We start from the raw sequence: 15,924 nt of genomic DNA on the forward strand, positions 1-15,924 counted from the left end.
ACTACGGGCCTTCACCGCCATATCCAGGACTTTTGTCATTGGACCAAAGGCATCCAATAGCTTGCCTGACACGCACGCCAGGAACATTCTATCCCTTTTTGGGGGTCTTTGATGAACTTAGCTAAGAAGGAGGCCATCTTTCCTCCAATCACGGGGGTAAGTGCCACCTTACCTTCTAGAGTAGGTTGGGGACATTCTGTTCGCAGTCTACTTCTGGCCTCATTCTCTAAAGGTTCCCTGAGTCGGGACGCTACGTATAAGACGGCCTTCTCAGCGGGAACCCACTCATCCGACCTAGGATGCACGATATCATCCGGGTCTAACATGTCTGCTATGCCCGCCTTAGGTGGCCCAGTAGAACCCGATGGACGCCAAGACCTCGAGGAACCCGCTTCATCATCATACACGTCTGGAGTGTCCCCTTGCTGAGTCTGAGGCGAAACCGGTTAGGGGTCCGAATTTGGAGGAGCAGACTCCTGGTGAAGCACTATGGGCGCCGTGTGCTCCAAGAAAGCCTGCTTGAGACGTTCAAAGGCATCCTTATCAACACCCCCATCGCACTTTTTCTTGGGGGGAGGAGAACCCTCCCCGGTGGCTGAACCGGCTCTGGCTCCCCCCGTGCCACCACCGGGGTATCCTGGGGAGGCTGCCCTACTCTGGCGCACAACTGCTCTATCTTATCGGACAAACGCTGTTCCATCGGGGTCATCAGCTAGGTGGCCTCCCTATAAATGGAGGTATCCACCTTGTTATAAAAGTCATCATCCCACTGTAGGTATAAAAGGGAGTCCTCCTCCTCATTATACTCATGCTCCATGGCCAAGTAAAAACACCGGGCCCAATACTAGGGAGCACACTCACGCAACTCGTGAGAATGTACTGGCTGAGGGTCTCTCAGGATATTAAGAGACCAAAGGCACACAATTTTATGGGGCTGTCAACCCCAGGACACCACAACACCCTCAAGGTACAACGGGGTAGCTGCCTGGAACGGGTGTCAGTGTAATAGAAACTCAGGCCCGAGGCCTAACACACTTTTTTACTGACCCTGCAGAAACCGGGCGTTAGGGGCTCACACTCCCGGTGCAACCGCACTTCTTCCTACCCGCTTATGAAAATGGGCGTATGACAAAAAGGGGGCAGCATTACAGACCCAGTCTCGCTGGGCGCTTAAGGTAGCAGACGGAGCGCGGGCAGGAACAGTGACCAGAGCGCTTCTCAACTTGTCCTGACTGAAACGCGCTCCGTAATCACTGAGTCGCGGCCTCTCCACAGCGCCCTATAGCGGGTGGCGGACCGCACAGCGGTCCTCGAAGGTGAAAATAAGCTGCGTCGGCCCCCAAAGTGAATGTATTGAAACCCGTTTTCGAAGCTAAAGCCTGAAGAATCCAATCCCTTAAAGGCTCCCCTTTTTTACTGATTGTGCCTGTTCTACCGAGCGCGAGAACTTGCCGTATCATCTAATTGAGGTCCGGTCCCTGCATTGATTTTAAGGACCCCTGCCCACCTCATCCCTCGTCCTCATGAAGACCCGCTCCGTAAGTGGAACTGTCCCTACTATCCCAAGGGTCGAAACGTAGACTACATCTACTACAATATCAGCTTCTATCCAAAAGCAGGATCAATTCAGCTATCATAGAAGACTGTTGTTCTTTAATCTTTTCTGACTTGTTAAAGCAGCTTATTGTGGCCCCTGAAGGGGGAGCCACTTGAAACAGTTTGTGATTGTAAATAGAATGAAATGCAATTCTATCTCTTTTTGACCAATGAATTTTTCCTGCATTATTCACCAATATCCTTCACATCACCAGCACCCCCCACCCCCTTCCCCTTTGCGCGCGTGGGCACAAATGTGTTACAATAATCTAATGACTGTTTTAGATTCAAACTGTATGAACCTACTTTAGGTTGTGGTATGTTGTGAATAAAAACAACTGTACTGTTGAAATTCAATTCTCGCACGTTTATTAATTTAAATTTGAACTTTCCATGATTCTAACTTTTCCCAGTCTGGGACCCCTCTTTCTTTAATGCTTACTTACCCAGGTCCCTTTGACTATTTTTGGGTTAACCCTTTCCTATATTGACTTCAGCTCAGCAGCAGTAGGCTCTGCTCCAGTTAGTACAATGGTATAGCATTGTCATGAGAGAATGCCTTTTGTTGTCTCGGATGGCGGTACAATGACTACAAGCATTTGCAATGCAATAGGTCTTGCATTCACACCAGTTTAAGCTATTAGCATTTTAAAGTACTATGCCTTTTATTTATGTTTTGGGTTTTAAAACATAAATAAAAGGCATTGTCAATTACAATACTAATAGCTTAAAATCCCGCAAATGCGAGACCTATTGCATTGCAAATGCTTGTTGTCGGTGCTAAAGCACATCAGGTAAAAAGCATTGGCAAAGCCAGTAGGTCTGCATTGAGAAAACCAAAGGTCAAAATCTATTGACTTTGCCCACGCTTGTTGAAAGCTGCTGCTCTGTTATGCTATCACAGAATAATTGCAGTTTTTACAACCTCTTTTCAGGCGATGCGGTCATCACATCTGTTCTTCCACAGAGCCATGAAAATGAGCAAGAAACGGATTTCCTGCAAGAGCCAGAGACCGAGAGAAGAAATTCAGGTCAATAAAATTCATGGGTACTTAGATAATGCATGTAGGACATTTGTGTGTATGTCATGCAACTAGAAAATTCACTTGACGTTACTGAACCCTCTAATAACGACCTACGCATCATTGTTAAATGAGTGGATTAGAGAAAGCCATTGAGTAATATTGCCATTAATGGATGATTTTACCCTACCCTATTTGGATTACATGGTTAAAGAACAGCTTGCATAAAGAGAAGGTTTGATCTCACCGCACACTGCGGACACAGACATCAGAGCAGATCAAAATAGTGTTGCTGATTAATTTAATTTAGAATGTTCTCCCTCTAAACTTTGTCAATGTAATTCCAAATTTTAGGGTTATTACACAGTTCAGATCACATCCTATCTTGATCTTCTATACATTTTTTCAAGTTGTACTTTTAACCTATCTCTTCAGATTTTCAAACAAAGAGTACACATTACTTACCTTGGTGACTCTTGCATTAGTTCTCCTTCCACTAAGCTCATAGCGGAAACATCCATTAACCCAGTGTTTTTACAACGCAGCCTTTAGCACCCATGCACATTTTGGTGCCTTTACTACGCATAATTTTACCCAGGCATGGTAAGTATAGTTAAGGTAAGTTTGTGTATGTATGTATATATCTAGTTTTAGTTAGGTGGGTATGGGTATAGGCAGTGCATAATTTGTATAAACAAAAAAAAGTAAGTGCCAGGGCCCTTCTTGGGAGGACACTACCTCCTGCACCACCCATTGCCCCTGCCAGCACTGCTAATAGCGGTTCAAATTGAACCACTAACCATCACAACATTACAAGTGTGGACATTCTGCCTATTTTAGGCCATCCAAAGCTATAAAAAATGGTGTGAGTGGCATGTAATATTCTTCTTTAATGTATATTGAGTTACTCAACCCTGTTGCTGTGCACATCTTAAAATTGCGCAGACATCGCCACTATGTGGTGGACTATCACTAGAGGAGGTGCTGACAATTAAGTGCTGGTGCCGAGCATCGGAAACCGCTGCCTCAAATTAAACACTGGGCATAGTGTAGTAAGGGAATTTTTAGGGATACGGGGTGATAAGTGTCATTATAAGGGGGGTTGGGATTACCCCCATTAATAAATAAAATGAATGAAAAGAAACTCTCTCCATATATATATATATATATATATATATATATATATATATATATATATATATATATATATACTTGCAGCCCGTCCCGACGTTGTCCGGGTATGAATTGCTGCCGGCCAGTAGTATATTGCTTTGTAGGATTTCGTTTTGATAGCATTTCTTATCTGTGACAGGCCTGTGAAACGCTCTGATTCACAGTGCACTGCTGATGCACTTAAGAGTGCGCGTTCAGTAGTGTGTGAACTTGAGTTTCCCTGCTTTATTTTTCCTTGCAATATTATATAGCGTAAACTCGACAACATGGCATGAGCACAATTCACATTACAGAAGAACACAGTCATTTGTGGTAGGCACGGGAGACAAAGCGATTTGCCTGGAATCTCAGGATGTTGAGCTGATGCCGAGATTCGAACGTAGCTCCCCAGCTTTAAAGTTCGCAATTCTAGAACTTGTGGCGGGAGGTGTGTCTAAAAGTGTATGTCGGTGCTGGCCATCAATGAGAGACCTGTGCATTTTTCAAATTGGTGGTGAAAAAATATGAGTATGTTGCTGGAGATGTGGGTCGCCGTGCCACCAATATACTTACCGGGGGAGGGTAAACACCCATTATTCCGCAACTTTCTTTCCGCATACCATCACTCCGCATACCATCACTCCGCATACTTTCATTACGAAAGTACCATGACTCCGCAATGCCATTGTAACGCATGGCATTACATTTTATATGCTTTTACCACGCATACATTTACCACGAAATTAGTTGTAAATGCATAAATGGTAAAAGCATGTATTTTTTAAGGTTTGGATAAGGTAAGTATGAGTATAGGGGTACATGTTTTGGGGTACTGAGGTATATGTTTTGTGGTGTTTGGGTATTTTAAGGGTTCAGATATAGTTTTGGGTTATGGGGTACAGGGGTAGTTTTAGGGTTTAGGGATAGGTATGGGTTTTGGGGTACAGGGGTATTTTTAGGGTTCAGGGCTAGGTTTGGATTTTGGGGTATAGGGGTATTTTTATGGTTCAGGGGTAGGTTTGGGTTTTGGGGTACAGGAGTATTTTAAGGGTTCAGGGTTCGGTGCTGGCCATCAATGAGAGACCTGTGCATTTTTCAAATTGGTGGTGAAAAAATATGAGTATGTTGCGGGAGATGTTGGTCGCCGTGCCACCAATGTACTTACCGGGGGAGGGTAAACACCCATTATTCCGCAACTTTCTTTCCGCATACCATCACTCCGCATACTTTCATTACGAAAGTACCATGACTCCGCAATGCCATTGTAACGCATGGCGTTACATTTTATATGCTTTTACCACGCATACATTTACCACAAAATTAGTTGTAAATGCATGAATGGTAAAAGCATGTTTTTTTTAATGTTTAGATAAGGTAAGTATGAGTATAGGGGTACATGTTTTGGGGTACTGAGGTATATGTTTAGTGGTGTTTGGGTATTTTAAGGGTTCAGATATAGTTTTGGGTTATGGGGTACAGGGGTAGTTTTAGGGTTTAGTGATAGGTATGGGTTTTGGGGTACAGGGGTATTTTTAGGGTTCAGGGCTAGGTTTGGGTTTTGGGGTATAGGGGTATTTTTATGGTTCAGGGGTAGGTTTGGGTTTTGGGGTACAGGAGTATTTTAAGGGTTTCAGGGCTAGGTTTGGGTTTTGGGGTACAGGGGTATTGTTATGGTTCAGGGCTAGGTTTGGGTTTTGGGGTACAGGGGTATTTTAGGGTTCAGGGGTAGGTTTGGGTTTTGGGGTACAGGGTTATTTTTATGGTTCAGGGCTAGGTTTGGGTTTTGGGGTACAGGGGTATTTTTAGGGTTCAGGGGTAGGTTTGGGTTTTGGGGTACAGCAGTATTTAAGGGTTCATGGCTAGGTTTGGGTTTTGGGGTACAGGGGTATTTTTAGGGTTCAGGGCTAGGTTTGGTTTTGGGGTACAGGGGTATTTTAGCGTTCAGGAGTAGGTTTGGGTTTTGGGGTACAGGGTTATTTTTATGGTTCAGGGCTAGGTTTGGGTTTTGGGGTACAGGGTTATTTTTATGGTTCAGGGCTAGGTTTGGGTTTTGGGGTACAGGGGTATTTTTAGGGTTCAGGGGTAGGTTTGGGTTTTGAGGTACAGGGGTATTTTTAGGGTTCAGGGCTAGGTTTGGGCTTTGGGGTACAGGGGTATTTTTAGGGTTCAGGGGTAGGTTTGGGTTTAGAGGTACAGGGGTATTTATAGGGTTCAGGGCTAGGTTTGGGTTTTGGGGTACAGGGGTATTTTTAGGGTTTAGGGATAGGTTTGGGTTTTGGGGAACTGGGTATATTTATAGGGTTAAGATGGGTTAGTGTTTAAGGGTGTTGGGGTATTTTAAGGAGTAAGGGTGGGTTATGATTATTGGGTGCAGGGGTATTTAAAGGGAGCAGGGTGGACACCCGGAGCTGGAATGTACAGAACCTGGGAAGAAAAAACAATGAAATATTGGGCACAACGCTTGCTTTTTTTTCCGTAATCCCGCGCCCCGCACACGCCCACACCCCCAGCACACACCCACAGCACACAATATGAGACATGGCATGAAGGGTGGAACGTACCACACTCCCCCAGCGTTTGTCACGCCCCCAGCACACGCCTACAGCACAACGCAGACACGCCCTCAAGGGACTACTTTGCTGGCACGGTTCTTTTTTTTAATTTCAAGAAGTTTTTATTGGTTGTTTCAGCATCAACATACAATACAGTACGCTACTTTACATCAATAGTAAAATGACAATACAAAAGTACATAGCTGTTATCTTGTCGAAAGTAACAGAGCATGTATCTTATACTCAATAACATTTTAGTAACAGTCAATGTACTCCAACAACATTTTACTCATCCAAAAAATATACCATGATAAGTAATACAATGATGGGAGTCTGCAAACACATGTTAATGGATCGTGAACGGTGTGGGACCAGTTTAAGGTGGCTTATGTGTCGTGAAATAGTTGTCAAGAGTTGACCACAGTTTTCTCGTGGGAGGGCGCCACGGTGTCTGTTGGAGTGCTACATTATCTGCACCACGTAAGCTGATTATCCAATTCAGCCACCCTGTGAAGTTGGCTTTGCTGGTATCTTTCCAGTTCATAAGGACTGTCTTAACCGCCGCTGTGAGTAGGAGATCAAGTAACGCCTTATCGTCTGTGTCAAGGGAAGGGTCCTGGGTGAATCCGAAAACTAAGTAAGGGAGCTCTTTAGCTTTTTTTTTTTTTTATTTAAATTTGTTTTTATTGTTGCAGTAAAGTATATCAGTACAGTGTAAACAATCCGCCGACGTGGCCTCAACATTCAGCCACGAACAGCTATGTGTGCAACGTTTTCTTATTTTATAGAACTGGTACACATATACATGACTTCGGTTAATCAGTGCATTATGATCGTGTAAAGACGCCTGCAGGCTGGGAAGCGGTGGAACGGTATCGCTATGGGGGCGATGAAGAGTAACAGGCGGGCACGTTCCTGCCATAATAGTGCAGGCTCTGGGTCTGTACTGTGCATATAACGGTGTTACCAGTGAACAGAGGGGGAACAGACCGTGGGAGGGAAGCATGTAGGCGCTAGCAGGGTCCAAGTAGGGGGATATTGGCGGCGGGTGTCGGGGGGGGGGAACCCACGGAGCCACGCACTCTTCGCTCCAAAATGGGGGGGGGGGGGAAGGAGGGGATTGGCAGGGGGGGCTGATGTATCTCGCGCAGGCGAGGTGTTGGGCGGGTGGCAGGACATACGAGAGTTTGCTTAGGATACAGGGGGTAAGGGAGCTCTTTAGCTGGTGTAATGTGGAATAGTTTTGAGAGAAACTCGAATATCCTCTCCCAAAAATGTGCTACACAGTCGCATTCTAGGATAATGTGTGATAAGTCACCTTTCACACGTTTGCAATTCCAGCAAAAGGCGTCTGGGTTGATGTTGTGTGCAAATAATCGCGCCGGAGTCCAGAAGGCCTTATGAAGGAGCCAGTATTTTGTCTTTCAATTCAATTCAATTCAATTAATTTATATAGCGCGCTACATACCCGGAGGGTCTCAAGGCGCTTGAGGAAGGGTGGGGAATTATTTGTCGAATATCCATGTTTTAAGATGCTTTCTGAATGCTAGGTGGTTCTGGGTGAGGCGAAGGTGAGTGGGAAGTGAATTCCAGGTTTTAGCCGCTAGGTGGGAGAAGGATCTTCCTCCCATGGTGGTTTTGTTGATGCGAGGATTTTTGAAAAAGTATATACCCAGGCAGACTTATACTACAAGGAACTGGCTAATTCTTAACACATCATGATCACAACATATAATAACCACATGAATGGTAAAAAACAATTAATATTTGTTGATGCGAGGTACAGCAGCAAGGGCTTGATTGGAAGAGCGCAGCTGGCGGGAGGGGGTGTAGAAGGAAAGTCGTGTGTTGAGGCATTCAGGTCCAAGTTCGTAAAGTGCTTTGTGTGCGTGGGTTAGGAGGCGGAATGTTATCCTCTTATTGACGGGGAGCCAGTGGAGGTTTTTCAGGTGACCAGAAATATGGTCTTTACGTGGGATGTCTAGTATGAGTCTGGCTGATGCGTTCTGGATGCGTTGGAGTTTTTTCTGAAGTTTTGCGGTGGAACCGGCGTATAGGGTGTTTCCGTAGTCCAGGCGGCTTGTAACCAGTGCGTGGGTGACCGTTTTTCTAGTTTCGGTGGGGATCCAGCGAAATGTTTTTTTGAGCATGCGGAGGATGTTGAAGCAAGATAATGAAACAGCGTTGACTTGTCTGGTCATCGAGAGTGAGGAGTCCAGGATGACGCCCAGTGAAGCTAGATTGTTGGGGACGACTGAGTCTATAGAGGAAGGAAACCTGATGGCCTAGTCTGTTTAATCTGGCAAGGTATGATGGGAGGGAGGGTGGTGTCAGGGAGAGTTTGGTTTTGGACAGTGCTGTTTTTACGTTTAGAAAGTTGTACAATTCTATTGGTTCAAGATCGTATTCGATTTGCAAGTCACTGAATGGAATAGAATATGACCCCGCAAATAGTTGATATGGGAACAGTATGCCTTTTTTGATCCATGACGCATTGTGTAGAGGTTTACCCTTGTACAAAATGTTACGGTTGTTCCATAAGGATTCCCATTGTGAGCCCCGTATGCTGTTTTCTAGGATTCTGTCAAACTTCAGAAGAGCAGATTTGGTATTATGAAATATTGATTTAGAGTGGGTTAGTTTGTTTAGATTTGACGAAAGAGCCGCGCTAGGGGCAATACCATCTAGAATTTCTTTCTCTATTTCTAGCCACACTGGAAGTATAGTCAGGCGAAGGTGCGAGCCAGTGGGCTCCCTGCTTGGCTAAAATGGCGGCTTCATACCTTTTAAAATCTGGCAAATTGACCCCACCTGCGGTTTTATCTAAGCGGAGCTTTTTTATGCTGATTCTAGCCCTTTTCCCTTTCCAAAGGAAATTTGAGATAGCCATGTCTAATTTGTGGTAGAAGTCTGGTGTAAGGGTTAGAGGGAGCATAGAAATGAGGTAATTAACTAGAGGTGATATCATCATCTTGATGGTCTCAACTCTGCCCCACCAAGTAATGAAGCGAGGGGACCAACCCTCTAGTTGGGTCTTGATTTTGCTTAAAGTTATCTTTTCATTCCGTTGGAGGGTCTCCATAAGGGAGTCACCGAATTCAATACCTAGGTATTTCACAAACTCTGGTTGCCAGCAGAGACCTGAGTTTCCCAGCACTTCTTTGGGCGTTAAAATATTAAGTGGCTTAACCTCTGACTTATCCCGATTGAGTTTGTACCCTGAATGGGTGGAGTAAGTGTCAATGGTAGTCATTAGTGCAGGGATGGAGGTGTCTGGTGATTCTGTTACAATCAAGATATCGTCCGCATAGGCGGCCAGTGTGACGCACTTATCCCCAAAGTTCACACCTCTGATGTCTTTATTTATTTTAATATTAGCAATTAGGGGTTCCATTGCCAAGAGGAAGAGTGAAGGGGAGAGGGGGCAACCCTGCCTTGTCCCTTGTTCCAGAGAAAAGGGGTCCGACAATGAACCATTTATAGCAATGCGTGCGGATGGTGAAAGGTATAGGGCCATCACCAAGTCAGTAAAGGTTTCCCCAAGGTTAAAGACGGACATACAGCTCTTGAGGAAAAGCCAGGAGACTCTGTCGAACGCCTTCTCTGCGTCGAGAGTAATAGCTACGGCGGGGGCTGCGAGTAGTCTGGCTTTTTCAATGACGTGACAGAGGATCCTTGTATTATCGTTAGACATACGCTGTTTCATGAAACCTACTTGTGATGTACTAATTAGCTTTGGGAGTTGTGAGTTTAACCGTGTGGCGAGAATCTTTGCGTATATTTTGCAATCTAAGTTAATTAGGGAGATTGGCCTGTACTTTTTGGTTAGCAGCGGGCCTTTACCTTCTTTAGGGATGACTATGATGGCAGCTTCACTCATCGATTTGGTTATACCTTTTGTTACGCTAAAGGATTGGAATAGTTTTAGAAGAGTCGGGCTCAGGGAGTTCGTGAGTTCTTTGTAAAAGCTGGCCGAGAAACCCTCAGGGCCCGGTGCTTTCTTACATTTAAGGGTTTTAATGGACGCTGATACTTCCTGTAGAGTAAGTGGAGAGTTTAGTGTGGCCTTGTCAGCATCGTTGAGTTTAGGGAGGCCAAGTGAGTTTAGGTACCTGTTACACTCTTCCGAGTTAAAGTCTAGATTATTCTTGTACAGGTCTTGGTAAAATGATTTAAAGGTATGGAGAATTAGGTCCTGCTTCGTTTGGATGACATTGTTACTATCTTTAACTGAGGCGATGTTGAATTGCTTTTTTTAATGTTTTAGATATGATGCCAAAATCTTTCCAGCTCTGTTGCCCTCACAAGTCCTTAGAGCATTGAACTTATTGACCCAGACCCCCGCCCTTCTACTGAGTATCGAGTTATATTCATATTTCAGTCTAGTGAGGTCGTTTAAAATCAGAGAGTTTTGAAGATCTGCCATATGAGCGGTTTCTAGGTTTTTAATGTTATCTTCCAGAGTGGTCAATTCCTTGTTTAATTTTTTGTTAGCTTGTGCTCGAATGCCTATGATTACCCCTCTCAAAGTGGCCTTGAGTGCCTCCCATACATTCGCGATTTCCGATTCAGGGGTGTCATTTAGGTTGAGGTAGTCTAGGATGGCAGCCTCGATCTTTTGCTTGTTTTCCGGTTCAGAAAAGATTTCGTCATTGAATCTCCATCTCTTAGGGGGGAGAATGGAACTGGAGCCCACTAGTTTGGTCTGAATGCTTGAGTGGTCAGAAATCAATTTGGGGGCAATACTAGTTTCCTTGATGAGGTGTGTGAAGGGGCTATTGATGAGGATATAATCTATCCTCGAGTAGGAGTTGTGAGTAGGCGAGTAGAAGGTGTAGTCTCGGCCGTCAGGATGTTGGAGTCTCGACGAGTCGTGTAGATTGAATCTGGAGCATAGACGGTGTAAACTAATATGCGACCGTGTAGGGTGGTAGGAGCAATTCGAGTGACGGTCGGTGATTGGGTCTAGTGGCAGGTTGAAGTCACCTCCCACAATTAGTAATTCTCCCTGGGGTACGCATTCTAGGGTCAGGGCTAATGAATCCCAGAACTCTGGGTCGTCACTATTGGGGCCATATATGTTCATGACGTGGATATGATCTTCGTTTCTCTGAAGGTGTGCTGTGGTAGTCATTTGTGGTAGGCACGGGAAGACAAAGCGATTTGCCTGGAATCTCAGGATGTTGAGCTGATGCCGAGATTCGAACGTAGTTCCCCAGCTCTAAAGTTCGCAATTCTAGAACTTGTGGCAGGAGGTGTGTCTAAAAGTGTATGTCGGTGCTGGCCATCAATGAGAGACCTGTGCATTTTTCAATTCGGTGGTGAAAAAATATGAGTATGTTGCTGGAGATGTGGGTCACCGTGCCACCAATGTACTTACCGGGGGAGGGTAAACACCCATTATTCCGCAACTTTCTTTCCGCATACCATCACTCCGCATACTTTCATTACGAAAGTACCATGACTCCGCAATGCCATTGTAACGCATGGCATTACATTTTATATGCTTTTACCACACATACATTTACAACGAAATTAGTTGTAAATGCATGAATGGTAAAAGCATGTTTTTTTAATGTTTGGATAAGGTAAGTATGGGTATAGGGGTATATTTTTTGGGGTACTGAGGTATATGTTTTGTGGTGTTTGGGTATTTTAAGGGTTCAGATATAGTTTTGGGTTATGGGGTACAGGGGTAGTTTTAGGGTTTAGGGATAGGTATGGGTTTTGGGGTACAGGGGTATTTTTAGGGTTCAGGGCTAGGTTTGGGTTTTGGGGTATAGGGGTATTTTTATGGTTCAGGGGTAGGTTTGGGTTTTGGGGTATGGGGTATTTTAAGGGTTCAGGGCTAGGTTTGGGTTTTGGGGTACAGGGGTATTTTTAGGGTTCAGGGCTAGGTTTGGGTTTTGGGGTACAGGGTTATTTGTATGGTTCAGGGCTAGATTTGGGTTTTGGGGTACAGGGGTATTTTTAGGGTTATGGGGTAGGTTTGGGTTTTGGGGTACAGGGGTATTTTAGGGTTCAGGGGTAGGTTTGGGTTTTGAGGTACAGGGGTATTTTTAGGGTTCAGGGCTAGGTTTGGGCTTTGGGGTACAGGGGTATTTTTAGGGTTCAGGGTAGGTTTGGGTTTAGAGGTACAGGGGTATTTATAGGGTTCAGGGCTAGGTTTGGGTTTTGGGGTACAGGGGTATTTTAAGGGTTTAGGGATAGGTTTGGGTTTTGGGGAACTGGGTATATTTAAAGGGTTAAGATGGGTTAGTGTTTAAGGGTGTTGGGGTATTTTAAGGAGTACGGGTGGGTTATGATTATGGGGTGCAGGGGTATTTAAAGGGAGCAGGGTGGACACCCGAAGCTGGAATGTACAGAACCTGGGAAGAAAAAACAATGAAATATTGGGTACAACGCTCGTTTTTTTTTCCGTAATCCCGCGCCCCGCACACGCCCACGCCCCCAGCACACACCCACAGCACACGATATGAGACATGGCATGAAGGGCGGAACGTACCACACGCCCCCAGCGTTTGTCATGCCCCCAGCACACGCCCACAGCACAACGCAGACACGCCCACAAGGGACTACTTTGCTGGCACGGTTCTTTTACCTTTTAAATGTATATGGTGGGCGTCTGCATAGCCTATGTCCTTCTGCTGCAACTGCCCTTTCCAACGCTGTATTGGGTGTTGTGATTGGTGCTGTGGTTCCTGAGATTACCCGCATCAAAGTTTTGGGCTCTCTCTGTATTATATTAGTATAGATATATATATCTCAAACATATAAAAAAATACCCTTTCAGGCATAGAGTGACGAACAAATTACGCAAAAAAGAAAGAAGCAGAGAACTCTGGGTAGTTCTCAAGGTTAGGTGGAAAGCGGCTCCTGTATAGAGCACTCTCAACACCAGCGACACTCTAGATCTGCTCACCTCAAATGTCTGTTTTTCTATCAAAGCCTTTAAGCATAGGATTAGCACAGTGCTATCCACGCCGAGATAGAAAAGGACAAAGTCTTTTGCCATTTCTACAGCAAAGTCTTTAAGCATAGGACTAGCACAGTGCTGTTCTTGCCGAGCTGTAAAATGACAAAAGCCATTTACAACTCCAGGCACAGTATTACAGCTTTGAATTGGTAAATGATATATATATGCAAAAAAGAAGCAGATAACTCTAATAGTTCTCAAGCTTAGGTGGAAAGCAACTCCAGTCTAGAGCACTCTCAACACCATCCACACTCTAAATCTGCTCTCCTCAAATGTCTGCTTTTCTATCGAAGTCTTTAAGCTGCTTTCCACCTAACTTGAGAACTACCCAGAGTTCTCTGCTTCTAATTTTGCATAATTTATGCGTCACCCTAATGCCTGAAAGGGTATTGTTGTGCTTGATATATATATATTACCTACTGGCGGTCGCCAGTAGGTATATATAGTTAGGATTTTTTCTCTATGGGATTTTTGAAAATTCTATGTCTAATAACTTTGGCGTTTGTGGACGGAATTGGCTGAAATTTTCAGGAAAATGGAACATTTTGTTTCTGAGCAGCCCCTGACAATTTGGGGGGGTTTCATCAAGGGGGGGCCGAGAAAAAAGGGGGGTCCCAAAACGCGTTTTTCCCATGTTAATTTCCATAGGGCGGTTGGCCTCACTTTTAGCTCGAACGGCTGAATGGATTTGCACGAAACTTGGCAAAATTGTAGGGACTGTTAGCCCGATGTGCCTTTGCTAGGTCTCAATATATGTGCTCCAGTGGATTTTGAGTAATTTAGGTTCAAAAAAAGATATATATCTGGGCGGAGCCTAACCACACATCTGATCTGATTGGCTGTCAGCACTTCATCCAAGAAGTGTTGGCAGCCATCTTGGGACCAATATACATGATAGCACCTCATTAAAAAGCATTGAAGTTAATAGAGGGTTTTTGGACTTTAGTTACATTATAAATCATTTGTTGATGGTACCATACTCGTTTTAGGAATTGTGGTGGGTTCTAAGGTGATTTTACCATGTGAAAAAACCTTCTGCTGTGATATCATGAATATTGTTTGAAAGAAAACTAATATCTCATGATTTTCCCACAGTGGTTTGGAAGGGGACCTATAAGCTAAACTGAAAGCATATTTTCTGTAAATTCACATTATCTTTCTCAGTCATGTGAAAATGAAGTCTGACATTCTCAGTAAAACATGTACATCCAACAAGGACAGAGACTGTCAGTTGATTCCTTTGTGTTCTACTGCAGCCTCCTAGAGTGTTCTAAAGAACAACTAGAGCGCTAACAGTCCTACTTATTACAAAGGTATGGCACACCTGAAGCCATCTTGATTGGAATAAAGTGGTAACTCTTAAAACATTTAATTTAAAAAGAAACAACATGAGGGGGTATATTTTGCCATAGAAAGTATGATTAGTGCTGCAGAATGAAAAATTAGGGCACATTTTGAGTGACTTCTCAAATCCTTTTCTATTTCATTAAAACATTCTGACATGCAGTCTCCCAAAATGGCCACCAGAGACAAAAGAGCCCAAATGTAGCCCAAATATCACCCAGATGTAGCCCAAGTATAGCCCAATGACAGAATGTCCCAGAGTGTTCTAAAGAACAACTAGAGCGCTAACAGTCCTACTTATTACAAAGGTATAGCACACCTGGAGCCATCGTGATGGGAATAAAGTGGTAACTCTTAAAACATTTAATTTAAAAAGGAACAAAATGAGGGGGTATATTATGCAATAGAAGGTATTATTAGTGCTGCAGAAAGAAAAATTAGGGCACATTTTGAGTGACTTTTCAAATCCTCTTCTATTTCATTATAAAATTCTGACATGCAGTCTCCCAAAATGGCCACCAGAGACAAAAGAGCCCAAATGTAGCCCAAATATCACCCAGATGTAGCCCAAGTATAGCCCAATGACAGAATGTCCCAGAGTGTTCTAAAGAACAACTAGAGCGCTAACAGTCCTACTTATTACAAAGGTATGGCACACCTGAAGCCATCTTGATTGGAATAAAGTGGTAACTCTTAAAACATTTAATTTAAAAAGGAACAAAATGAGGGGGTATATTTTGCCATATGAATTATGATTAGTGCTGCAGAAAGAAAAATTAGGGCACATTTTGAGTGACTTCTCAAACCCTCTTCAATTTCATTAAAAAATTCTGACATACAGTCTCCCAAGATGGCCACCAGAGACAAAAGAGCCTAAATGTAGCCCAAATATCACCCAGATGTACCCCAAGTATAGCCCAATGACAGATTGTCCCAGAGTGTTCTAAAGAACAACTAGAGCGCTAACAGTCTTACTTATGACAAAAGTATGGCACACCAGAAGCCATCTTGATTGGAATGAAGTGGTAAGTCTGAAAACACTCAATCTAAAAAGGAACAACATGAGGGGGTTAATTTTGCCATAGAAAGTATGATTAGTGCTTCAGAAAGAAAAATTAGGGATCATTTTGAGTGACTTCTCAAATCCTCTTCTATTTCATTAAAAAAAATTCTGACATGCAGACTGAAACATGCACTTTGAATACCAGCAGCAGACGTCCCTGGTGAGCAGTAGCTTTACTACAGTGATCTAATGTGCAACTAGAGTGCTAACATTCAGAAT

General features: G+C 43.9%; 1 protein-coding gene across 2 annotated transcripts in view; it reads left to right on the plus strand.

The window, feature by feature from the left end:
- LOC147708709 (uncharacterized) overlaps nt 1–15,924 on the plus strand; it is a 198,015-nt gene that overhangs the window by 134,599 nt on the left and 47,492 nt on the right. For both annotated transcript variants that reach the window (XM_086927363.1, XM_086927364.1), the window contains one exon: nt 2,532–2,627. In XM_086927363.1, coding sequence (XP_086783489.1) covers nt 2,532–2,627 — 96 coding nt within the window. The remainder of the gene's footprint in view (nt 1–2,531; nt 2,628–15,924) is intronic.

Source organism: Lissotriton vulgaris, chromosome 6 (assembly GCF_964263255.1).
Source record: "Lissotriton vulgaris chromosome 6, aLisVul1.2, whole genome shotgun sequence".
Classification (NCBI taxonomy): Eukaryota; Metazoa; Chordata; class Amphibia; order Caudata; family Salamandridae; genus Lissotriton; species Lissotriton vulgaris.